The sequence below is a fragment of the Mustela nivalis genome (assembly GCF_964662115.1).
Source record: "Mustela nivalis genome assembly, chromosome: 12".
Taxonomy (NCBI): domain Eukaryota; kingdom Metazoa; phylum Chordata; class Mammalia; order Carnivora; family Mustelidae; genus Mustela; species Mustela nivalis.
The window spans coordinates 53605994-53631728 of NC_139031.1; the positions used below are offsets into that span (position 1 = coordinate 53605994).

General features: G+C 36.0%; 1 protein-coding gene across 1 annotated transcript in view; it reads right to left on the bottom strand.

Moving 5' to 3' along the window:
• Positions 1–269: 269 nt before the first annotated feature.
• The window catches only part of HDAC9 (histone deacetylase 9), a 662132-nt gene continuing 636666 nt past the window's right edge, over positions 270–25735 (bottom strand). Inside the window, exons 28-29 of the mRNA XM_082692420.1 lie at positions 19984–20131; positions 270–410 (exon numbers count right to left, since the gene is read on the bottom strand). Of these exons, the coding sequence (XP_082548546.1) occupies positions 371–410; positions 19984–20131 (188 nt within the window). The 3' untranslated portion in view covers positions 270–370. The remainder of the gene's footprint in view (positions 411–19983; positions 20132–25735) is intronic.

Genomic DNA, 25735 nt, shown 5'->3' on the forward strand with positions numbered 1-25735 from the left:
AAATTTTTCTGGCTGTCATAGCATCCATAATAATTAATAGTATCTAATGCCATACTGGATGTTATTAGTTTATACTTAGGGCCTGGCAGTGGGTCACCCAGCATATTAAAAGCATGCTGGAAGCAGTTTCTTCCAATAGTGGTTTACCGTAACTTGAGAATCACAGCGGTTACGTTTTAGGAATCTTTAATGCCCTTTCAAGTCCATCCAAAGAACAAGTGAAGCTGCTGTTCGGAATTTTGTGCCCAGTGTTTACGTTACATCGAATCTGTGCCACCCAGGCAGCAGACAAGACATGTCTGAGGGTGCTGGGTGGGGGATACACAATGATGTCACACACAGGAAATATGGGGGTGGGGGGCTTGGCACTTCACAGGGCTGGCTCCTCTTCCATAGGCTCACCAGCAGTTCTGTAAAAATAAACAGGCAATCAGAATACGGCATAAGAGTACACAATGACATTGTAGATTTTCATGCATAATCAAAGCTGATTTTTCAGCTCTCTCTGATGTTTATTTGTGTTATTCAGTTATCCATAAATAGAGTTTCTTTCCTAGGAAGTATAAACAAATGTCAAGTGGAAAAACATTTTAGATCCAAGCAATCATTGGAAATGTTCCTGTTTATATTAAAACATGTCAAAATATTTTATAATTCTAGATTCTGAAATGTACATGTTTTGTGTCTAGTACAGTCCAATAATTTATTGAAAAAATTAACTACAATATTTTATTTTAGAAGTAATCACAATGATTTCCTATGGAACCAGTTTGCTAATGAGAGCAAAGGACCCAGCTCGCTTCTGGAGGAGACTCACCAGGGCTCTAGTTTTTGCTTCTGTGCTTTCATAACTGGATTGGCTGCCTGCCGGAGGCATTTCAAATCAAATTCTGAATTTGATTAGCAAATCGCTGCTACAGACCCAACGTTTTTACAAGAAATGCTCTATGGTAGTGTGTAAATAGTTTTTATTCGACATCATCTGTGTGGTGTTCTGCTCAGGCAAAACCAAAACTAATTGCTTGAAAATCTATACTTGATATTTAAACTTAATTTAGTAACACTCTGAGGGTGTTTTAAGGCAAACTTTTAGAATGATTTTTAATTTAGTCAAAGGGACAGATTGTAGCTGAAATACAAATACATTGAAGCAGTTGCATTGTTGAGGGAAGAGAACTGGGATTTGGGGTACTAAGAGAATTGAGTTTGAATCTGAGCTCTAGGATTTGCTAATGTTGCCACTGCTAACATTGTAAATATACTGTTAGTGGTGGCTTCAGTTCAAAACCATGGGGGAAAAAACGTTCCTAAGAGAATTAATGAAGTTAAAAAAAAAAAAGGAGATAAAATTCACTTGTAAATAATAAACACTATGAGACATTACTTATTTAATATTTTGGATTTGTCCCTTTGTCATATAACACATACACAAAATTATGTGAATGGCACAAAGACACAGAGTTATGTCTATGCTACCACAGGAAACTAAGGAAACACAGTATTTGGATGATGGTTCTCTTTGGGTGGTGGAATAATAGATAGATGTTTTTCATTTTCTTTTTCATACAATTTGTATTTTCCAGTATTCTATAATGAGTTACTTTCATATTAGAAAAAAAATGCCATGTTTAAAACATGGCTGTTTATGAAGACTAACTATTTAGCAATGTTTGTTTATAGATTTATAATGGAAAAAAAGCCAAGACTTCTATGCATCTATAAGTAGTTGCCATTTTAACTTGGTGTTTTTATAATAATTTAAAATATTGAAATAAAGTTTTTATCAATGAGATGGTAATAAAAAAGATTTTAATGCATTCTCTAAAGAATGAGAAGTATCAGTTATTCATTACTTAACATTACCCAGAAGAGGGAGTTCCACGAGTCCACGTGGAGAACAAAACAAAAAAATCATGTCTTAGGTAGTCATAGCCTGACCAAGAGTATACCGGATAAGGAGGCTATGAGAAGGTGTTTAGAGTTGCTATATAAGATAAAAGCTATTTAAATGAGTCATAATCCTACTAAAATCGTTCCAAACTAAAATTATCAGCATTCTGAGAAGAAAATTCTTAAAGAAAACATTTAAGTAGCTAATTTATACGTAACATGCAAACTTATTTACATCTAAGAATATGTGGATAATACAGGTGTAGAATCCTCAAACTAGGTACTCTAATGGAGACTGAGTTTTCCTAATTTCTTTGAAAGCTTTGAGACCCAACTGACATACATTATATAAATTTAAAGTGTACAATGTGATGATTTGATACACATATATTACAAAATGTTTACCACAAAAACACATCTTTCACCTAAGTACCATTTTGTTGTTGTTATTGAGAACATTCAAGATTTAATAATATAGCAACTTTCATGCATACAATACAGTACTTTTAACTATGGTCACCTTGCCTTACATTAGATCCCTGGAATTTGCACCCTTTAACCAACATTCCCTATTTCCCCTAACTCCCCGCTCCTAGTAACTATCAATATATTCTCTGTTTAAGTGACATGTATCATTGTATAAGTTTAAGGTGGTTTCATTTACATTTATTGTGAAATGATTATCATAATAGGTTTAGTTAACATCCATCAGCTTACATACATATCAAGGTCAATGTTTTTAGATTTCACATATAAGTGAGATCATACAGATAAGTATTTGTCTTTCTCTGTCTGACTTATGTCACTTAGTCTAATGCCCTCAGCTTCACTCACGTTGAATCTTCTCTCTTATGGCTGAATAATATTCCATTGTAAGTTTAAACCACATTTTCTTCATCCATTCATCCATCAATCAAGACAGGTGTTTAGACTGTTTCCTTGTCTTGGCTATACTGAGTAATGCAAAGAACATGAGACTGCAGATATCTCTTCAAGATAGTGATTTTGTTTCCTTTGGATATATACCTAGAAGTTAAACTGTGGTATCACATGGTAGTTCTACTTTTAATTTCTTGGGGAATCTCCACCACCACCATTTATTATCTCATCTTTTTTATGCAAGCCATTTTAACTGACATAAATGATGTCTCATTATGGTTTTTACTTGCATTTCCCTAATGATAAGGGCTATTGAACATCTTTTTATATGCCTGTTGGCCATCTGTATGTCTTCTTTAGAAAAATATCTGTTCTGATCTTTTGTCCATTTTTTAATCAAATTGTTATTTTTTTGCTATTGAATCATATGTATCATGGTTTACATATACATCATATATCACATACATACATGGTTTGTAAATATTTTCTATTTCATAGGTGGCCTTTTCATTATGTTGATTGTTTCTTTTGGTGCACAGAAATTTTTAGGTTGACGTAGTTACACATGTTTATTTTTGCTTTTGTTACTTTTTCTTCTTTTAGTCATATCTAAAAAATCATGGCAAAAGACCCAAATCGAGGAGCTTTCCTCTATGTTTTCTTCTAAACTATAACTATGTTTATAGTTTCAGGTCTTTAAGTTTTCAGTCTATTTTGAATTAATTTTTGTGAGTGGTGTAAGATGGGATTCAACTTCATTCTTTGCATTGAATATCTAGTTTTCTCAATATTGTTTACTAAAGGATTATTGTTTTCCCACTGAATATCCTTGGCTCCTTTGGTAGATATTGGTTGAGGGTTTATTTCTGGGCTGTCAGTTCTATTCCATTGGTCTATGAGTCTGTTTTTTTTACGACAGTGCCATACTGTTTTGATTACTGTAGCTTTGTAATACAGATTTAGCTCAGGATATGGGATGCCTTTGTTCTTTTTCAAGATTGCTTTAGCTATCAGGGTCTTTATAAAAAAATTATTTTTTATTAACACATAATGTATTATTAGCCCCAGGGATACAGGCCTGTGAATCGCCAGGTTTACACACTTCACAGCACTCGCCCTAGCACATACTCTCCTCAATGTCCATAATCCCACCACCCTCCCCCACCCCCCACCAGCAACCCTCAGTTTGTTTTGTGAGATTAAGAGTCTCTTATGGTTTGTCTCCCTCCCAATCCCATATCAGGGTCTTTTCAAATTCCATATGAATTTAAGGATTTTTAAAAATTATTTTTGTGGAAAATGCCACTGGAATTCTGATATGAATTGCACTGACTCTATAGATGACTTTGGGTAGTATAGATACTTGACCATCATTAAATCTTCTGTCTTTTTCAATTTCTTTCATTAGTCTTCTTTTTAGTATATAGGTATATAGATCTTATTTTGTATTTTGAAACTTTACTGAAGTGGTTTATTAGTCTTACTAGGGTTTTGTGTGTGTGTGTGTGTGTGTGTGTGTGTGTGTACTCTCTAGGATTGTCATTAGCAAACAGAGACAATTTTACTTCATCTTTTCTTGTTTGGATGCCTTTAATTTCTTTTTCTTGCCTGATAGCTCTGGGTAGGACTTCTAGTACTATGCTGAATAGGAGTAGTGAGAGCAGGTACCCTTGTCTTGTTTCTGATCTTAGAGGAACAGAATTCAACTTTTTACTGCTGAGTATGATGTTAGCTTTGGGAATGTCATATATATTGTTTTTACTATGTTGAGGTATGTTCTTTCTATATCTAATTTCTTAAGAGTTTTTTTTTTATTATGAAAAGATGTTAAATAATATCAGTTGCTTTTTCTGTCATTATTGAGAGGATCATATGATTTTTACCTTTCATTCTAGTAGTGTGGTGCATCACAGTGATTGAAGTGTAAGCATTCAACCATCTCAGGGATAAATAATGTTTGACGATGTTGAATTTTTTTTTTTTTTTTAGATTTTATTATTTATTTATTTGACAGAGAGAGAAATCACAAGTAGGCAGAGAGGCAGGCAGAGGGGGAGGGGGAAGCATGCTCTCTGCTCAGCAGAGAGCCCGATGCAGGGCTGGATCACAAGACACAATATCATCATGACCTGAGCTGAAGGCAGAGGCTTAACGCACTGAGCCACCCTGATGCCCCATTCTTTTTTTTTTTTTCCTTAACTTAATTTTATTTTTTCAGTGTTCCAAGATTCAAAGTTTATGCACCACAACCAGAGCTCTATGCAATACATGCCCTCCTTAATACCCACCACCAGGCTCACCTAACCCCCCACCCCCACCCACAACCCCTCCAAAACCCTGTTTGTTTCTCAGAGTCCACAATCTCTCATGGATTGTCTTTCCCTCTGATTCCCCCAATTCACTTTTCCTTTCCTTCTCCTAATGTCCTCATGTTACCTTATGCTCTACAAGCAAGTGAAATTGTATGATAATTGATGCTCTCTGTTTGACTTACTTCACTCAGCATAATCTCTTATTCTTTAAATGCATAGCTGAAAGTGCCAGTATTTTGTTGAGGATTTTTGCATGAAAGTTCATTAGAGGTATTGGCTTATGATTTTCTTTTTTTTGTAGAATCCTTGTCGTATCTGACTGTGGGAATGAGGTAATATGGGCCACATTAAAATAGGTTTGACAGTGTTCTCCCCTCTTCAATATTTTTGACAAGTTTAAGAAGAATTGCTGTTAATTTTTCTTTAAATGTTCTAGAAGAATTCACCAGTGAAAAGATCTGGGACTGAATTTTCTTTGTTGAGAGGTTTTTGATTACAGATCCAATCTACTTACTCATTATTGGTCTGTTCAGATTTTCTTTCTTCAGGATTCAGTCTTGGTATGTTGTAAATTTCTAGAAGTTTATCAGTTTCTTGCAGGTTATCTAATTTGCTGGCATATAACTGTTCCTAGTAGTATCTCATGATACTTGCATATGTATTGTTAGTTGTAATGGGCCCTCTTTTATTCCTAATTTTATTATTTGAGTCTCTTTTTAAAAAAGCAACTGAATTTTATCTTTTCTGTTTTTAAAAAATTCTTTATTTCCTTTATTTCTGCTTATTTCATTTGTTTCTGCGGATTTTTGTCATCTTCTTCTGATAATTTTGGGCATGCTTTGATATTTTTCCTAGAAGTTCTTTAAGGTGTAATGTTAGGTTATTTATTTAGGCATTTATTGCTATAAATTTGCCTCTTAAAACTGCTTTTGCTTTATCCCATAAATTATGTTATACTGTGTTTCCATTTTTGTTTATTTCAGGGTATTTTTTATTTTCTTTTGGTTCCCTCCTTGATCCATTAGTTGCTCAAGAGTTAATTCCCACACTTTTGTGGATTTTCCAGTTTTCCTCTTGTTATTGGTTCTAAATTTCATACCACTGTGGTCAGAAAAGATATTCCTATGTTTTCAGTTTTTAAAAATTTGCTAAGGTTTGTTTCCTGACAGAACATGTGATTTGCCCTGGGGAATATTCCATGTGCACTTGAGCAAAATGTGTATTTTTTGGCTGTTGAATGAAATGTTCTGTACATGTCTGTTAGATGTATCCATTGTAGAAAGTGAAGTATTGAAGTCTCTTTTTACTGTATTGTGGTGTATTACTCCCTTCAGATCTGTTATATTTGCTTAATATATTTAGGTGTTATGATGTTGGATGCATAAATAATTGTTGTACTCTCTTAATAAGCTGATCCCTTTACCATTATATAATGGCCTTGTTACAGTTTTAGACTCAAAGTCTATTTTTTCTTATATAACTATCCCTGCTCTATTTTGGTTTCCATTTGCATAGAGTATCTTTTCCATCCTTTCACTTTGAGCATGCGTGTGTCACATCCTAAAACTAAAGGAATCGTTTGTAGGCAGCATATAGATGGATCTTGTTTGTTTGTTACATCCATTTAGCCAATCTATGCCTTTTTCATGTTATTCATTATCATCCTTTCTTTTCAGCTTACAGAACTTCTTTCAGCCTTCCTAAGCCAGGTATTGTGGTGATGAACTAATTCAGCTTCCGTTTGGGAAAATTTTTATCTCGTCTTCATTTCTGAATGACAACTTTGCTAAGTAAACTATTCTGGCTGGTAGGTTTTTAATTTCAGCATTTTGAATATATCATCATACCCTCTCTCCTGGCTTGCAAGATTTTTGCTGAGAAATCCACTGATGATCTTATGAGAGTTCCTTGGTATGAGACAATTTTTTTTTCTCTTGACACTTAAATTTTTCTCTTTGTCTTTGATTTAAACAGTTTATTATTTTATTAACATCATTTTGGATTGGAATTTTGGGCTGACCTACTAGCTTCATAAACTTGGGTATCTAAGTCTTTCCTCAGGGTTGAGAAGTACAGCCACTATTACTTTAAATAAATTTTCTGTCATCTTCTCCTTCTGGGACTCCAATAATTCACAGATTGTCTTAATGATGTCCCATAAATCCCTTAAGGGGTTTCTTCATTCCTTTTAATTCATTTTTTACTTTTTGCCCCTCTGACAAAATAATTTCAAATTATCTGTCTTTGACTTTATTGATTCCTTTTTATTTGGTTCAGTCTGATACTGAGCTCTGTACTGAATTCTTTGATTCAGTTATTGTATTCTTTAGCTCCAAACTTTGACTATTTACTGTTTTCTCTGTTGAACTTCTCTTTTTTTTTTTCCTGATTTTTGTTGAATTGTGTTCTCTTATAACTCTCTGAGCACCTTTATAACAATTATTTCTAATTCTTTTTCAGCCAACTCATGTATCTTCATTTCCTTGGATCAGTTACTAAAAGTCTACTCTGTTCCTTTGGTGGTGATCCCTGTGGCTCTGTGTCTGCGGCAGGAAGGCACAGTATTTGGTTGGCTCAGGCACCTCAGGTCCACAACACTGAAAGCTGTGTTGTCTTTGGTGAGCACTATGCTGGGAGGTGGGGAGATGCTGGAGTGACGGCAAGGGATTTTGGAGTCCTCAGTGTCTTCTTCAAGTATAGCACTTAGGGACTAGGACAGGCCACTGTGGTGGCTAGAGTTGGTGGTGCACACCCTTGGCTGCAAGGACACTGGGTCCTGGCACCAACTCCTGTGACTGGTTTCCAGTGCTGGGACTCAGGCTGGTGGGGTGCAGGTACATAGGTGGAGGGGCTGATGCAGTTGAGCTCAATGGTGCAGGCTAGTCATAGGAGTCAGGGCTAGATGTGGGCTTCGATTTTTGGAGTATATTCCTATGGCTGAAGGGTCTCAACACAGATATGGGCATGGCATTGAGGCTAGAGATGTGAGTTGGCCAAGGGTGTGCAGGTGTAAGTTCGAAGGGCTAGCTGCATGTGGGCTCAGCAGATCAGGAGTGACAGAAAGCAGGGCTGAATCCTGTCTTCTGGCAGTTGTGGGGGCCTTGACTGTCAGTATGGACTCCTATGGCTGAAAAGTCTTGCCATACGTGCATTCATGGCAATGGAGGCTGGTGATGGGAGTCCGGCCAGCATATGCAGGTGCATAGCAGGAAGGGCTAGCCCTGAGTGTTTGCATAGTGGTGGGTCAGTGGCAGGGTCAAGGTTGGCATCTTGCACTGGTGTAGACCAAGAAGCTGCAATGGGCTGCTGGTATAAATCCCAGGCTGCAGAGGCATGGGTGGCAGAGGGAGAAAAGAGGGAAAGACCTGGATAATTGGTGAGCATGTTGAAAACCTGTGGGGGAAAATCCTCAGTGGTAAAATCTGCAGGGGTCTGAAACAACTGTTTTGGACATTGGTTTCTTCATTGGTGAAAGCTGCTGGGGTCCTTGCAGAACATGTCACTAGAAACCATGATCACTCCCATTGCATATCTGGTACTGGTAGCCCCCACCCTTCTTCCTTGCTCCTAGCCATCTCTATATGTCTCCATTTTGCCAGTTCTCTGGGTGGGTGAAACTGAAGTGGTTTTTTTTTTTTCCTGCAGTGTCCCAAAAGGCTGGGGATGCTGGTCACTCACTCTGCTCTTTCTTTCCCAGCAAGGAGAACTCTTTCTAGCTCAGGCCCTCTTGGTGCTGAGTAGTGTGAGTTGGGAGGATGGGATGACTCAGGCAAAATGAAACCGTTCTTCCTTCCCTTTTTGGGCCGTTATTCTGTTGTTTATTTTCCACTCTGTTGTTTTGTTCCACTCTGTTGCTAAAGTTTCTTGAGCAGACTTCTGAGCTCTCCCAGAGCTATATTTTTGCACTGATAGATGTCCAATTATTGAGCTTTGTTGGGAGACTAAAGCTCAGGTCTCTGCTCTCCCATCTTAGTGACATCACTCTCCTGGCTTGTATTTCACTATTTCTAAACCAAAGCAACAGCAAGATTGTCTTTTCCCCTATACCCAGGACTCAGTTGTGGCTGGAATTTCAGAGAAAATAGTGTGTAGGGAAAATGTCCCAGGGGTCAGAGATGTACGTAATAAATATCTACCCTTGGTGAAGGATCTGTGCATTCTCCAGATGTATACATGACCAGCCTGGGCTCTGAGGACATGAGTAGGGTAACTACTGTGCAGCCCACACTTACTGGCAAAAATGGATCCTCTTCTGTAGAAACACAGGGACTTTCAGGTACAATATAATATAATCTTTGCATCGAATGCTTCTCTTTCTTTTTCTCCCTTCAAAATCATTTCATACTGACCACTTTTTAAAAAATAGTCCACTTATAATCCCCACCTTCTACTGAATCAAATACACATCCACATAACTGACCAATTCTCTCGGTGTCTTGTTGCAAAGAAATAGTGTTAGTAGCAACTAACACTGAAACTCCTAGATTTCAAGGTATGCTCTGCATTTAAGTCCCAGCTCTGTTACTTTTTAAAATTTAACTTTGAGCAAGTCCACACTTCTAGATTCTCAATTTTCTCTTTAAAAGTTGAAATGGTCCCTGACCTGCTCTTTGGCTTAACTGAATGAGGTAATTTAAGAGAACATGCTTTATATACTGTAAAGTGTTGAACAACTATAGAAGAATTGTATTATTTATATCTGCCATTGTGATGATTTATAGTATCATAGCTTTTCTCTTTATTGAATTCCTATTCTTATGTAACTATTTTATATGTCTACATACATCTTTAAAAAGATCACTTTTTAAGGAAATCATCTTCATGAAACACTTAGAAAGTCAACTGGTGAGGAATGACCTTTTAATGGTTATTTTGGTTAAAGACTGAGAAGCAATGCTCTGGAAATGTGGGGGCTTCCCACTTCCATCATCTATGTACACACACCAAACTTACCTTGATTAACAAAAACAGAGTTGTGGAAAGAGATGGGGAAAAGGAAGAGATGCAATTTTTACAGTTTTGAATTTAATTTCTTTTAAAATTAGGTAAGATGGAGACAGAGTAAGGTCAAGAATACATATAAAATAAAACCTACAAAGATAAATTTTAGTTCAATAGTTTAGCTAATTGAAGACATAAACTTCTATTACAGCAAGCCAACTTCACAGTGAACACTGATCATTTTTCATCAATAAAGGGCAAAGATTACACATATTTAAGAGAAGGATCTGTTCAGTCCAGCAATCACAGGTTGAGAAAACTTCTATAAATATAAAGCAGAAAGAATTTAACTTGAGAAAAGATATAGCATAAAATTAAATTCTTGCATTTTCCTTAAATTCCTGTACATTTCCTTAAATGTATTTAATTTTTTATGATTTTTAAAACAGTATTTATTTATATTAATAATGTCATTTAATAACATGTTTTTTCTTGTTTTGTTGATTTAATCTCCTTAATATCTTACTTTCTCTTCCTCTTCCAAGGCAAGCAATCTAATGCTATATGTACATTATTTTGTTGGTAAGGTGTTCTTCAGAGCTTTATATTATTGTTTCGTGGGCATATATTTTTATTTTATGTAAATTCTATTTTTATACACATATATAGTTTCTGCTGCTTAATTTTCAAACTCAGTATTGTATTTATTAAATCTTTCAATGCAGTTATGTTTATCTAGTCTGTACCCGTGAAGAACTACATGGCATCTCCATGGTATACATCTGCCACATTTTAATTACTCACTCTCTCAATAATGGATCCCAGGTTTGACTCCCTCTCTCTACCCACCATGAATACAGCTATAGTGAACAACCTAGTACATGTACTTTAATGACCCTAGATGAGAAAGTCTTCAGTATATACATATAGTATAGGGGCAGGATTACTAGGTCATATGTTTTGTGTATAGTAAATCCTACTAAATTGCTTTCCAGAATGGCTGTCATAGTTTTACCTTCCCATAGCCTCCAAAGTTCCACATATCTACTGGTTCTGACATTCCCCATGTTACTGAATTTTTCACTGACTCAAACAATAATAGACTGAGTGTGTATTATACACCCTGGCTCTGTTCTAGGTACTAGAAATATAGAGGAGACAGAAAATATAACAGGGGTATCCGATCTAATTTTGGGATTGACAGTCAGTGAACATTAACCAAGAAGAGGAAGTGATATTTGATCTGAGACCTAAAGGATAAGTGGAAGAAAACAGAGAGGCTAGCATAGGGTCAGTGGGAGGTAAAGGAAGATAAGTATTCCAAACAGAGGGGAGGGTATTGCCAAGAGGCATGATGTGAACATGAATATGGGTCTTTGGAAAAAAATGTTAAAACCACAAGAAGACACCATTACACACCCACTAGAAAGGCTAAAATTTTTAAGACTGATTTTATAAAGTATAGGTGAGGACATAAAGCAACTGGAATAGTCATTCATTGCTGGTGGGAATGAAAGAGGCACAATCATTTTGGAAAGCAGTTTGGAAGTTTCTTACAAAGCAAAACACATGGCTTCCCTGTAGCTTGGTGATTTCGCTCCCAGGTATATATCAAAGAAAACTGAGTGCTTGTGTTCACAAAATAAAAACCTGAACAAAAATTTCACAGAGACTTAGGTTCCTCAAAAAATTAAAAATATAATTACCATATGATCCAGTAATTCCAGTTCTGGGTATATATCCAAAAGAATTGAAAACAGGATCTTGAAGAGATAATTGCACACTCCTATTCATTGAAGCATTATTCGCAGTATCCAAGAGGTGGAGGCAACCTAAATGTCCATTAATAGATGAATGATAAAGAAAATGTGGCATATACCTACAATGGAATATTATTCAGTTCTAAAACGGACGGAATCATGTCATATGCTACAACATGGATGAATTTTTACGACATTATGCTAAGTGAGGTAAGCCAGTCATAGAAAGGCAAATATTTCATAATTCTACTAATATGAGGTACCTAAAGCAATAAAATTCTTAGAAACAGGAAGCAGAATAGTGGTTTCCAGAAGCTGGGGGAATGGGGAAAAGAGAAATTGTTGCTCAATAGATACAGTTTTAGTTTTGCAAGAGGAAAAAGGTCTAGAGAGATGTTGTTCAATAATGGGCATACAGTTAACACTTGGTCTATACACTTAAAAATGGTTCAGATGGCAAACATTATGTTACATGCTTTTCACCACAATAATAAAAAGTTTTCATAGCAGTTTTATTTATAAAGCCCTAAATGGCGGAGGACCTGAATAGATATTTTTCTAAATAAGACATACAGATGATTGACAGGACATGAAAAGGTGTCTACATCACTAATCACCAGGTAAATGCAAATCAAAACCACAATATGACACTATTTCATATGTGTTTTAACAGCGATTACCAAAAAGACAAGAAATAACAAGTGACAGCAAAGATGAGGAGAAAAGAAAACCCTTGTGCACTGTTGGTGTGTTGTAAACTGGTGCAGCCACTATGAAAAACAGTATGGAGGTTCCTCAAAAAATCAGAAATGGAACTACCATAAGATCCAGCAATTTCACTTCTGGGTATTTATCCAAAGACATGACAACACTAACTCAAAAAGATAAATGCACCCCTATACTCACTGCAGCATGACTTACAATAGCCAAGACATAAAAGCAGCCTAAGCATCTATTAGTGATGAATGGATAAGAAAAATGTAATACAATGGAGTATTATTCACCCATAAAAAAGAAGAAAATTGGGGCACCTTAATGGCATAACTGGTTAAGCATCTGATTTTTGATTTCAGCTCAGGTCATGATCTCATCTTTCATAAGACAGATTCTTGCATGGGGCTCCACCCCAAGGATAGAGCCTGCTTAAGATTCTCTTTCTCACCCTCCCTCTGTCCCTCCTCTCCTACCCCCCAATATCCTCTCTCTCAAAATAAATAAATAAATAAATACATAAATAAATACGTAATAAAAGAAGAAAATCTTGCCATTTGTGAGAACCTGGATGGACCTTGAGGGCATTATGTTAGATGAAATAAGTCAGATGGAGAATGGCCAATGCTATATGATTTCACTTATTTGTGGAATCTAAAACAAACCTCTGAACTTACAGAGAAAAGACTAGTAGTTGCCAGAAGTGAGGGTAGGGGTAAGAGGTAGGTGAAGTGTGTAAAAGTAGTCAAAAGGTACAAACTTCCAGTTACAAAATAAGTAAGTCCTGGAGATGTAATATATAGCATAGTGACTATAGTTAATAATAGTTAATAATACTGTCATTTTTTGTTCAAAAGTTAAGAGAATACATCTTAAAAGTTCTCCTGACAAGAAAAAAATTTTAACTATGTATGCTGATGGATGTTAACTAGAGTTATTGTGGTGATTATTTAAAAATATATACATATATCAAATCATTGTTTTACACCTGAAAGTAACACAATGTTATATATCAATTATGTCTCAATAAAAATCCCTAGCAAAATTAATAGCCCCAAGGGGAAACAAGCCAAACACTGATCCAAAGGTACATGGATAAACAAATTAGTGTGTGTTTATACACTGGGATAATGCACAATAATAAAAATGAACAAACTACTGATGGACAGATCTCAAAAACATTATGCTTAGTGGAGTAAGAGAAGACAGATAAAAAGCTGTATAAACTTCCAATTCCTTTAAATGAAATTTAAAGTTTGGCAGAACTAATCTACAGTGTTAAAATGAAAAAAAAAATTACCTTTGGATAAAACAGCACTGACTAAGAGGCATAAGGAAATTTTCCGGGTAAGGGAAATGCTTTTGATCTTGTTCTGGGTGATGTTCATTTGAGTACGGAATAGGTAAAAAACCATTTGGTTTGTGTATACTATTATATGTAAGGTATACCCCAATTTGAAAAAAAGAAGGGAAAAAAGTTCAGTGTTGGAACACAGATCAGAAAACAAAGAGGAAAGATTTCAGATATAATGTACAAAATCAAGGGAAGGGTTTGATCATGGAGGGCTTATGCGTCCTGTTGAGAATGATGGTCTTTATGCTAATGGAAATGGAAAGGCACTGATGGTTTTCAAGCAAAGGCATGACAGGATTTGCTGTCCAATTGTGTTTTGTTTTGTTTTTAAGAGCTCGCTGATTGCCTGTGTAGAAAATGGATTGGTAAGAAGGCAAAAGTAGATATAGCAACTGGTAAGGAAACTACTATTCTAAGAGTTTGGGTAAGCAAAGAAGGTACTTTGGACCTGCTGTCAGTAGAAGTTTACAAAAATGGAAGAATTGCTCAAGCTATCGTCTCTATCTCAGATACTTTTACTCTTGTTTACTAGGTGAAGTTCTATATATTTTTCTACCCTGGATCTGTTGTCCTACTCTGTGAATTGCTCTGCTTTTCTAGGCCCGTGATAGGTCTTCTTATATTCTAAAGCTCAATATAGCAAATTACTTGTCACTTATAGCTGGTTGTTCATGTCTACTCTTGCGGTAGGAAGAATAATAGCTCCCAACAATGTCTATGTTCTAGTCCCTGGAAGTTTTGCATGGCAAAACTGACACTGTAGATGTGATTAAAGTTAAGTACCTTGAGATGAAGAAATTATGCTAAATCATCCTAGCGGAGCTAATCTAATCACGAGTCTTTAAAAGCAGGGAATCTTTCCCAGTTTGTAAGCCGGCTTGCCCAGCTTTCTTCCTTCAGTCAGAGAGAGACATGGTAAGTGAAGAAAGGTCAGCAGGATATCAAGTTGCTGGCTTTGAAGACAGAGGAAGGGGGTCATGAGCCAAGGAATACAGGTAGCCTCTAGAAGCTGGAAAAGACAAAGATGCAGATTCTCTCCTAGAGTCTCAAGGAAAGGACCCAAGCCCTGCCAAGCTCTTGATTTTAGCCCAGAGAGACCTGTGCCAGCCTTCTGATCTTTCTGTCATTTTAAGTCATTAAATTTATAGCAATTTTTAGAGACACAAAAAACCAGTATATGAACATTTTGAGGACTATAAGGAAGCTTTGTGACCCTGCCTCTCAACAATTTTTAATCAGAAAGTGTTTAAATAAAGAATGGACTGGATATTCTCCTTCCTCATTCTGCAGGTTGGAGGATAATCCTGTAATGTCGGCATCACTGCCAAGATTTTCTCCCTCCCTATATACAATTCCTTTCTCCATTCAGACAGAAACTTTGCCCCCCCTTATTATGTTTATTCATTTAATCCATATTTATTATATGAGTACTATGGATTCTTATAATCTGAAAGTTGATATTGTCAATTAGTACTATAAAACAAAATAAATATAAAACATTTTGAAAACTCTTATGAGATATAAAAAGACTGGTTATCTCAGAAAATACAGTAAATCAAGAGACAAGAATTGCTCAGGTAATCATTATAAAATGTTATGTTACCATTTCAACAATATTTTGTCTTCTGTTTTTGGATTCATTCATTCATTCATTCATTCATTCATTATTTACTACCTACAGTATATTAGGCATTGTGAAAGTCTTGAGTTAAGCCAGCTAATTGCAGATTAATTAACTCAATCAATTTATTGCTTAGAGATTATTTGTCAATCTCTTGTTATTAATGATTGTTAATGATTTCACCCATGAAATCTATATTCTAATATAGATCACTGGATGATGAGCTATGTATTTAAGGAGGAAAAAAAATAAGTGGTGGAAGAATAAAAATGATGAAAAAATAATAAAACCAATCTTTATTGAGTACTTACTATGTATCAGGTGTTGTGTTAAGACATACTATTTTATTTCATCCTCAAAACCTTAGGAAATTCTCCTTTCATTTTTAAAGACAAGGAAAATAAAGCCCATGGAGACAAGTAACTTGCCCATGATTGCACAATTATTAAGTTGAAGATGGGATTTGAACCTCTGCAAGTTGATTCTAGAGTCACACTCTATTCTTCCTTTGTAGTGGGAAGAAGACAAGAGTGAAGGAGTAGAATGAAGATGAGAAGATGGGAAGCTAAAGTTATCATGCATCTTATTTTACTTATAGTTCTATTAAAATATGTTTCTTTTTCCTTATAAAACACTTCTTTAAAGAATTCAGAATGGAACCCTGAATATATAAATGGGCACTGGACTGAATCCCTATCATATTAAGTCAGACTTCATACAGGCCCCATCCCCTGACCACATGGTAGGCACTAAAAACAGAGATAACAAGATGGTCCCAAAAGGAGGAGGAAAAGGAAGAAAAGAAGGGACAGATTATCCTTCCTTTTATCAGGAGCTTCCAAATCTTAGGCCACTTGGCCCAGTTTTCAACTGTGACTTTCTTGACACTGGATGAAAATTAAGAATAAGGTTTATATTGGAATGTTTGCCTGGTTAGTTAAACAAGTGCTCAAAATAAAATGATCATAGAGAAAAATCAGACACCTGCATAATTTATACAATATTTAGCTTTTAGAAGCCTTGGAGACACAATGGTTAGAAATGGAAAACAAAGTTGTGTTTCTAGGTATACTAGACATGAATGTGTATTTAATAGTTGTCTATATTTCTATATACATTTTCAGATACAGAAAAATGTGGTTATTAATGTCCTTGGCATACATTATAGGCCATTAAAAGTTAAGGTAGAAAATACCTGGGATTTTCCAGCATATCATTATACTTCTTTAATATTCACAAATAAGACGGTTACTCAAAAAAAAAAAAAAAAAAACAACCCAGCTAGACTTGGAATCATATATTTTCTCATGCTTTTGTATTATATAATGATATGAAACCATCTCATTCATGAGAAAAGTTGCCAAAAGTTGAAGACAAAATGACAACCAGACTAGATTGTACTAAGAAAATCTAACATGATTCACACTATAATCAATAGGTCCAACTGACATTTGAAAAGTGTAACTTTTAGTTTTTGTTTTGGTTTAAAAAAAAGAGAGAGAGAGAGAGAGAGAAAGAGACAGGATTTCTAGAGTATATATGTGTTCCCAATAACACAATATTTGATCATCCTGAAGTTCTGATTTTTTTTCCTTGATTTTCAGCAGAGCCTGAACTAGTATTCAAGAATAAACCTAAATACTGCACTGACCTTTTCAAAGTAGAAGCATTTGAAATAGATATCCAACCAATGTAAACTACAATCTTTTAAAGGTGCGGTCTCCCACTAAACAAGAAAAAACCTAAACCTTAAAAAAAAAAATGAATTTAGGTCATTTAGAAGCTAAATGCTTCTAAGCACAAATATATATGTTATATGTGATCAGGTCTAATGTTTAAATATTCTTTGAACATATAAATGGACCCCATTTAATTATTTTATCTTCTTTTTTCTGATCCACTAATTTTTTCTTTCTTGCTCAAGTCTTTGACACCTGATAATTTGTTTTGAGACTGTACTTCAATTAATCATCCCCCAAATGCATCCCCACATATCAGCCTTTTTCAAACAATTTACTCTTCATGGTCCATCAGTAAGTTGTAAAACTGAAATGACTGTTTTCACTGTGTTGTCATCTCCCTCTTGCCACCCCCCCCCAAGAAAAATGAACAAAAAATACTTACAATGGTTCTTAGCCAGGAGCATTTTATCCCTTATTCACTAGTGGTAAATGAGTCAGATATGAGTTGGCCAGGAAAAGAGCTGCTTTACCCAAAATCTTAGTACAAAATGAGTCATCTCACTCCAAGCACCAATATATCCTCCAAAATAATTGGCAAGAATTTCCTATAAAAAGAATCTTGCCTTCACTCTTTTCCATCCATTTAGTTTTCTGATTTTTCTAATTTTTAAATTTCCTGTGTACTTACAATATTACATTCATAACAAAGGCCCAAGAACATTTCTACCTCTTTATCTCATTCTGAAAGTCTTTCCTGTATTGAGTAGGGGGACAATTTGAATAGCATGCTTCTGGAAAGAATAAATGTTCTGTGGCTTTCAAGGTTTCTCTCTCTCTGACTCTCTCTGATGAAATTCATGCATGGTTCAATAGACATGCAAAAGTCAATTTTAGAAGAATTTTTCTTTTCCTCTGCTGAAAAAGTAAGTACAAAGCCGTAGAAAATAATTCAAGCAAAACTATTTTTCTTTCCCTAAGAAAAAATCAATCAAAACAGATATAACGTGTCTAATACTGATAAACAAATATGAATCCAGGCCATAAGCATCAACTCTGTTTCCCTACACATCAGAACATTCCCATTCCCATTATTTGCTACCAGAGGAAGCTTAAAAATCACTGTGAACAAAAAAATAGATAGATAAATAAATAATCACTGTGAACTGAAGCTGGGGTTAAGTCCCTGCAGATTATCAGAATTCAAACACACCTTTTACCTGACGATAAGTAAGCACGCTTATAGAGCCAATTCCTGCCAAAGTGCTGAGATTTTTATATTACTTGGGGTGTATAACAGAATTTATTATTCTTAATTATTCTAAGCAAAATTATTTACAACTCATTTCACTCAGGTTGGAATTTAGTTTCATTTCTTTATATTAAATGAATTCTAAATAATAGATATACTCCTTTTATATCCAGCACTAACAGATGTTAGTTTCCTCAGTTTTATAGCCCTCAGATGACAGACAACTAACTGCATTTGGCTTTGGGAATAATTGCAACACCTTTGGATTATGAACTTGGTTTGGTTCTTAGCTGGGAACGGCAGGGGGTTAGTTCATATTATCAAAGATGTAAAATAAGTTTTCCTTTATGTTCCAGATGCCCACATGAAGATGTCTTCTAATAAAATATTGTACAACTATTTTTTTTCTATAGGTAATCTGGTCTTTAAGTGGTTATAGTAAGAAAAAAATACTTGCTTAAAAATGAAATCTCTTATTCAATGCATCTCCTGCTGTTGACCAAAGCAAGATGTTAAATCCATTAAACTCTGAATATCCAGTAAAAGCAAGAAAGCTAAAACTGTTTAAATTGTGCATTCTTGGGAAAATTGCCAACTAAGTACTAGGTAGCAGGATCTGTGTAATTAATGGTGATGTTATTGACAGAGGGAATATGATTTCCTTCTCAGAGCAATTTCGAAGTGCAAGCTGGCAGAACTTCAGTAAAGCCTCACCTGATTCATTTTTAAATTGAGAAAATGTGACTTTGAAGACAGCCAGAGAAAGCACCAATGTTTATATATATGTACATTTGTGATGGCTTTGATTGTAGCAGACTTAAAAAAAATCCTAAACGTAGCATTGTCTGTATGATAGGATGATGAACATCAAAATGCACAAACTGACAAGTATTTCTTAAAGGAGAACAAGCAAACCCAATCTTAGGTTAATATTATTTTTCTTTTCCTGAATGCTATATTCATATGAAGACTAATTGGAATCAACTTCTTCTTATCAGAAAGTGGAATAAAATCAGACTCAAGAGTCCATACATTCCTTTATACAAACTCCTGTCTCCATTGGAGGCACCTTCTATCTTTACCCAGTCCTTGGACCACAAGGGCAGTCACAGAAAGAGCCTGTATGTATTTAGGTTATCCAACTGACTAGTAGTATTTCCAGCTTCCTCTCTCCTTTTTCCACTTTGTTACAGCAGTAATTTTGAAATGATGATAGAAGGAAAAATATTATCTGGAAAAATAGAGAGAACTAAGGAAAGAAGTAAAGCACACAAGTAGCTCTTTTCCACAATGATTTGCATTTAAATTAGCCAATGAGGAGTGATTTCTCTCACCATGTATCTCATCCACTCTAATTCTCTGTGAACTGCAACCACATGCTCCAGCTCTGTGTTTCCCATGAAGAATGAAACAAATGAATTCTTGGTGGCCTATAGCATTTGCTGTGGAATCTGTGGCTTTGAAGAAGACAAGTGGTGGAAGTGGAGGAGACAGGTGAAGGAAAGCCTGGAGAGAAGTTCACAAATGCTAATGATGAGCCTGGATGTTACTGACCTTAATGACTCCCCCATGTTGGATCCATACCTGCTATCTTCTGAAGCAAAGGGCTGTTCTACATCTACCGTCAGGGAGGCCAGGGCAGAAACAGTCTCGGTCTCCTCCTGCAACTGAGTCCCAGCCAAAGCACAACCCCTTGGCACAGCCACCATCCTTACTGACTTCCAGTACTTGCCTAGGAAAAAAAAATGCATCATACTTTAATAGGAATTTTAAAGCAGTATTAATCAGAATACTTATATAGATCCAACTCAGAGCAGTTGTTAAAACGATCTGTGTTATACACAGCTGTAATTTGGTTTCTTAAATGTTATGATTAAGTCTTTTTCTCAATCTAAGAATGCCAAGTTGTGAGGTACTCATCATCCCAAGCCCGAGTCTCTCCCTTGCTTAGAAGATAATAAAGTGAGGAACAGTCCATGGTCTAATGAACTCACTATCAGACTGACAGTTGTCTCTACAATTAAGTAACAAACAAACTCTGGGCATAGCGTCCTCTGGGAAACCATCAAGAGACTAAGAGGTAGAAGTCTTATGGAGAAATTGAATGAAATAGTCATGTTAAAAATTGCTACTTGAGCTATTACCTTTTTATAAAAAAAAAAAAAAAAAACTATGAGGGTAGAATATTAAAGAAAAAGAAAGGCCCAAAAATGCCAGCATGAATCGAATGGCAACTTTGCCAGAACAATCAGGTTTGTTAGTCCTGGATGTTCTTTCTTTCTCAACCCCAGGGTGTGTACTAGAACAATAATTGATTTAAAACTTTAATATATGCCCTGGCTGATGTTGGCACCCTTCCATATGTCAGACGGAAGTTTCATTTTTTGAGGCAGGGAAGGGAAGTAAGAGGAAAAGAGGAGGTCATTTCATGAGAACATGCCAGTGGAATAAACATGAAAGAGAGAGTCGATGGCTTTCTTGTAGCCCGAAGCTATTTTTTTGTGTTGAGTAGTTCGAAATCAAAGCAGGAGAATCTTCCTAGGTGGTGACATGCCTTACTAGGTTAGAACTATCTCTGTAGCCTGACCAGTGAGGTAGGAATTTGACATGGATTGGTAAGGAAGATAACTGGGTTCTGGACCATGCTCTGCCACTGACCATCCTATCATGTAGGTAAGATTCTCTGGCACTTCATATCTGCTTCTCAAAATAGGGGAATGATCTCAAATCCCTTTCAGCTCTAACATTTTGCATTCAGCCTTTCCTTATCTTACTGCCTTAAAACAGAATGGATGTCATATTAGTGAAGGAGATTCCATCTCCTGAACTACTTCCCATGCCAACAGAACCTTCTGACAGTTGTCCACTACAACTTTACTTGCTGTAATTACCTATTCTGCCCTAAGTCTGAGAATCATAAAGCTTTCAATTTGGACCAAATGATAGCAATTATAACTGTGAATCAACTGTGAATATACCCAATTACAATTGTGAATAAACCCACATTTTGAGGTATTGAGGACATAAAGATATTTCCCTCGCACCAAGAAATTCATGGTCTAAATGACAAGACTCTGTGGAAAAGGCCCATGTGATCCTCAGAGGAAGTAAGTAGGACATATACTTATGATGATGGGAAAGTGAGAGAAGAGCTGGCAGAAAAAAATAGTACTTAACCAAGTATTTGAAAGACCATCAGAAGTTAGTCAACCTGAAACAGAGGGAGGTGATGGTGGTGAGATATTCCTAGCATAGGAAATAGTGCACATAAATGTGCACAGACTTGAGTCTCAGGTCTCTGTGGGCTTCTTTTTTGGGGAGCAGTGGGAGATGTGGGTACAAAGTCCACTGCTAGGAACTACTGGAATGTTTGAAAGTCTTGAGTGCGATGAGGAAGACTGCTGCAGCAAATATGTGCTAATTAACACACAATCTTGAATAACATGCGAATGATCTTGGACTTCAACTTGTAGGTATAAAGAGGGCAATTTTAAGCAGAAGAGGTTGGGAATCAGGTTTAAATTTTTAAAAGATCCCTCTGGACAGATTATGGACAATGAACTGGAAGGTGATGAGAGTGATGGCAGGCTCATAAAACTGGAGACAAGTGCTCACTGAAGAGGAGGAGTAAGGAGTCCATTGAAGATGGAGGCCTGAACTAAAAGTCAAGATTTCCAGATTGGAGACTACACACTGGACCCAAAGAAATCACTTGGATCACTCTGGGGCACAATTCCCACATTTGTAACATGATAGTGAAGGGCTTGATATAATGAAAGTGTTCTCCCTGCTGTAATTCTCAGTGACTGTGATTTTTCTGATCTCATGTTATCTTACTCTTGGATGTTAGAATGAATTTGTTTTGGAAGAAAATTTTACTTTTCTGTGAGTCCATAAACCCGTGAGGAGGTCAGTAAACACTTGCTTTTAGATAATATGGCACATCTAGAATAACCATGGGCTTTAATTTTTAAGCATTGTACTTTTTCCTCAAGAAGAGAATTCTTGGCCATAGACAAAACAAACATCTTTACTCCCTAAACACAATTAAGACAGAAGGTATGAATCATTAATAATGATCTTCAGCAGAATGACTGACAATGATCTTTTAACATTTAGCCTTTATATATGTGAGTAGTAAGAAAGATTTTAAATAGCTAAGACCTTTTTGAATAAAATTTAATGTGTATAAAATATCCTGCTAAGTTAAGATTAACTGTTGGAAGTTTGGTTTTTATCCAAATGTATGAGGTTTCTGACTCAGAAATAACCCAAAACTTTGAATTCAATATGGCCTCTGGTGAAGCCTATAAAAACAAAGGAAATATTCTACATTAATAATGCATTCATAGACTACTATCTCTACTTGTAAAGGAGAATAATTAAAATGAAGTGGGTATAGCATAGACTGTGCAATATGCAGCCAATTCAAACTCCAAATTTATGGGTTATATTTTCACAAGATGAGTATTTTTTTTTCTTTCAGAAACATATGTGCTAGAAAATCCTATCTGTTGGCATGAGAATAATATGCTTATTAGCACACAAGAGAAATGAACCAAGGTTTACTGCTCGAGTATTTAGGAGCTGCTATTTATAGAGTAAGATATTAGAAACCAGCAACCACTGGGTTGCTCTCCTAAAGCAATAAAACTGTCAAAAGAGACTGGTTTTCCATTAAAACTGGTCATGCACACTCCTTTGGTCATATCCTCTATCCTTATTTGTTTTGCCCACTAAATCTCCCCACTTTTCAGCACTTTCTTTTATTTTTTCACTTTCTTCTTCCCTCCCTCCCTTCCCTTCCCTATCCCTCCTTTTCTTTCTCTTCTCTCTCTTTTTTTTTTTAAGATTTTATTTATTTATTTGACAGACAGAGATCACAAGTAGGCAGAGAGGCAGGCAGAGAGAGAGGGGGAAGCAGGCTCCCCGCTGAGCAGAGAGCCCGATGTGGGACTCGATCCCAGGACCCTGAGATCATGACCTGAGCTGAAGGCAGCGGCTTAACCCACTGAGCCACCCAAGCATCGCTCTTTCTCTTTCTTTCATTCCTTCCCTCCCCTTCCTTCCTCTTCCTTCTTTCCTTCCTTCCTTCTTTTCTTTTCTTCCTTCCTTCCTCCTCTCCTGCCCTACCCAGCCCTTTCTTTGCTTTTCTTCCTTCCTCCCTCCCTTCCCTCCTGCCTTCCTCTTCTCCCACCCTCCCTTCCTTCCTTCCTCTCTGACTACTTAGCCTACACTATTCTGCATTTTTGTTTTACCCGATAAAGGCAAAGGAAAGAATAAATCTAAAATAAAGTTTAAAAACTAGGTAATGGATGCAGATGGTCAAGAATTAGAGGGCAGGCCAAAGATGGAGTTACTGGGTCAGAGGAGCCAGGAGAGGACCTCTTGCAGGTACTGAATAGTCAGACTTCAGCATAAACCACATTGTTCTTGGTAATGAAAAATTTAGAAAAAAAAAAAAAAGTATTTGCTGATGCACGAAGGTCTGTGTTAAAAATAACCCAACTGTCCAAAGTTTTACCAACCAAAGCCTCTGACACTGCAAAAGCCTCCTCATTCCAGATACCTCACCCTTCCCCTCACCATTCTGGGGGCTAAGAGTCACTGCTCAGACTTGTTCTTATGATTTGAATAAAATGTCTTTTGTTATTAAACACCATGTTCTCATAGGACAAGAAACTGGTAGTAAACCTTTTCCAAGCCCCAACAACTTCAGAGATTATTATCACCTGGGACTAACAAAACACCTCACTTCATGGATTCTCCAGAGTTCAGAGCTTCCTAATAGTTTTTTAAGATAGGTTTTTAAAGCTAAATGGAGAAACTTACTGCATTCCAAAGCATTGTATATATGAAAAATAATGATGTTCTGAGAGTTGGTATATCAAGAGTGATCAGGTAGTTTTCATCCAAGTTGGGGTAATTTTAAGCTTAAAATGGGGCTAAAAATAAAAATTATATGTCACTGAAATGCTTATTTATTGGTCAACAAATTGTTTTCATCAGTAGATCTATAAAATATAAAATAGTCCTATTCAAAAGTTATTTTCACAACTAAAATTCATTCTAAAAAACCAAAAATTGAATAATTCATGTGTGCCACAGCATGATAACTACTTCATACTGATTATCTAAACATTAGAAAATAACATAAGCAGAATTATGATTGTGGATAAATAATCACGTTAGTAAATTTTGTGGCCATATTTCTTACTGACAGAATATCATTATATTTTTATGAAGAATGTTTCAATGTGGTCTAAGTATTTTAGATGTTTTCATAAAATTGCCTGCACTTCAAAGCGGAGTTTAACAGTTAATTATTTTTGAAATTGTGGCATCTTTAATTACTCTTCTTAAGAGACGATAGTGTTTTTGGTTGACAAATACTGTCTTTAGAGGTGTAGTACCATGTGGTAATTTCTGCTAACGTGGAACATTTTCACTTCCAATTTTTAAAATACTGAAATGAGTGACTATTTCACAACAAATATTTTCATGACTAATGTCTTTTTCCTCCTTTTCTTTTTATTTTTTTTTAAAAGATTTTATTTCTTTATTTGACAGAGAGAGAGAGATCACAAGTAGACAGTAGGCAGAGAAAGGGGAGAAGCAGGCTCCCTGCTGAGCAGAGAGCCCGATGTAGGGCTCGATCCCAGGATCCTGAGATCATGACCCGAGCCAAAGGCAGAGGCTCAACCCACTGAGCCACCCAGGCACCCCTTTCCTCCTTTTCATAGGTATCTTTCTTTGGCAAACATTTTATGTAAACCAAGCTTATCAAGAAAGTTGTCCTTATTTTTGATTCTATAAAATTTTGCTTACTAAATTTAGATGCTACAAAATCATATGACTTTTCAGTTTCATTTTATTCCAGAACAGAACATAAATTTATGCCACTAAGAACAGGAATTTTATCAATGATTCTATCAAGAAATAGACACCTTTGAAATTTGAAAGCCCAATTACAGATTTTCAAAATCAAATCCTATGGTTTGCATGTTTATCCTCAACTTGCTCATTTATTCCTTTGCTTTTGTAGGGATTAATTTAAATGTTTTTCTTTAAATTGATCAGAAACACTGTTTCTGTAACTGATATTCTTTTTTTTTTTTTTTTTTTTAGATTTTATTTATTTACTTGACAGCGAGAGAGATCACAAGTAGGCAGAGAGGCAGGCAGAGAGAGTGGGGTAAGCAGGCTCCCCACTGAGCAGAGAGCCTGATGCAGGGCTCAATCCCAGGACCCTGAGATCATAACCTGAGCTGAAGGCAGAGGCTTAACCCGCTGAGCCACCCAGGCACCCTGCAAATGATATTCTTTAAAAGTTTCA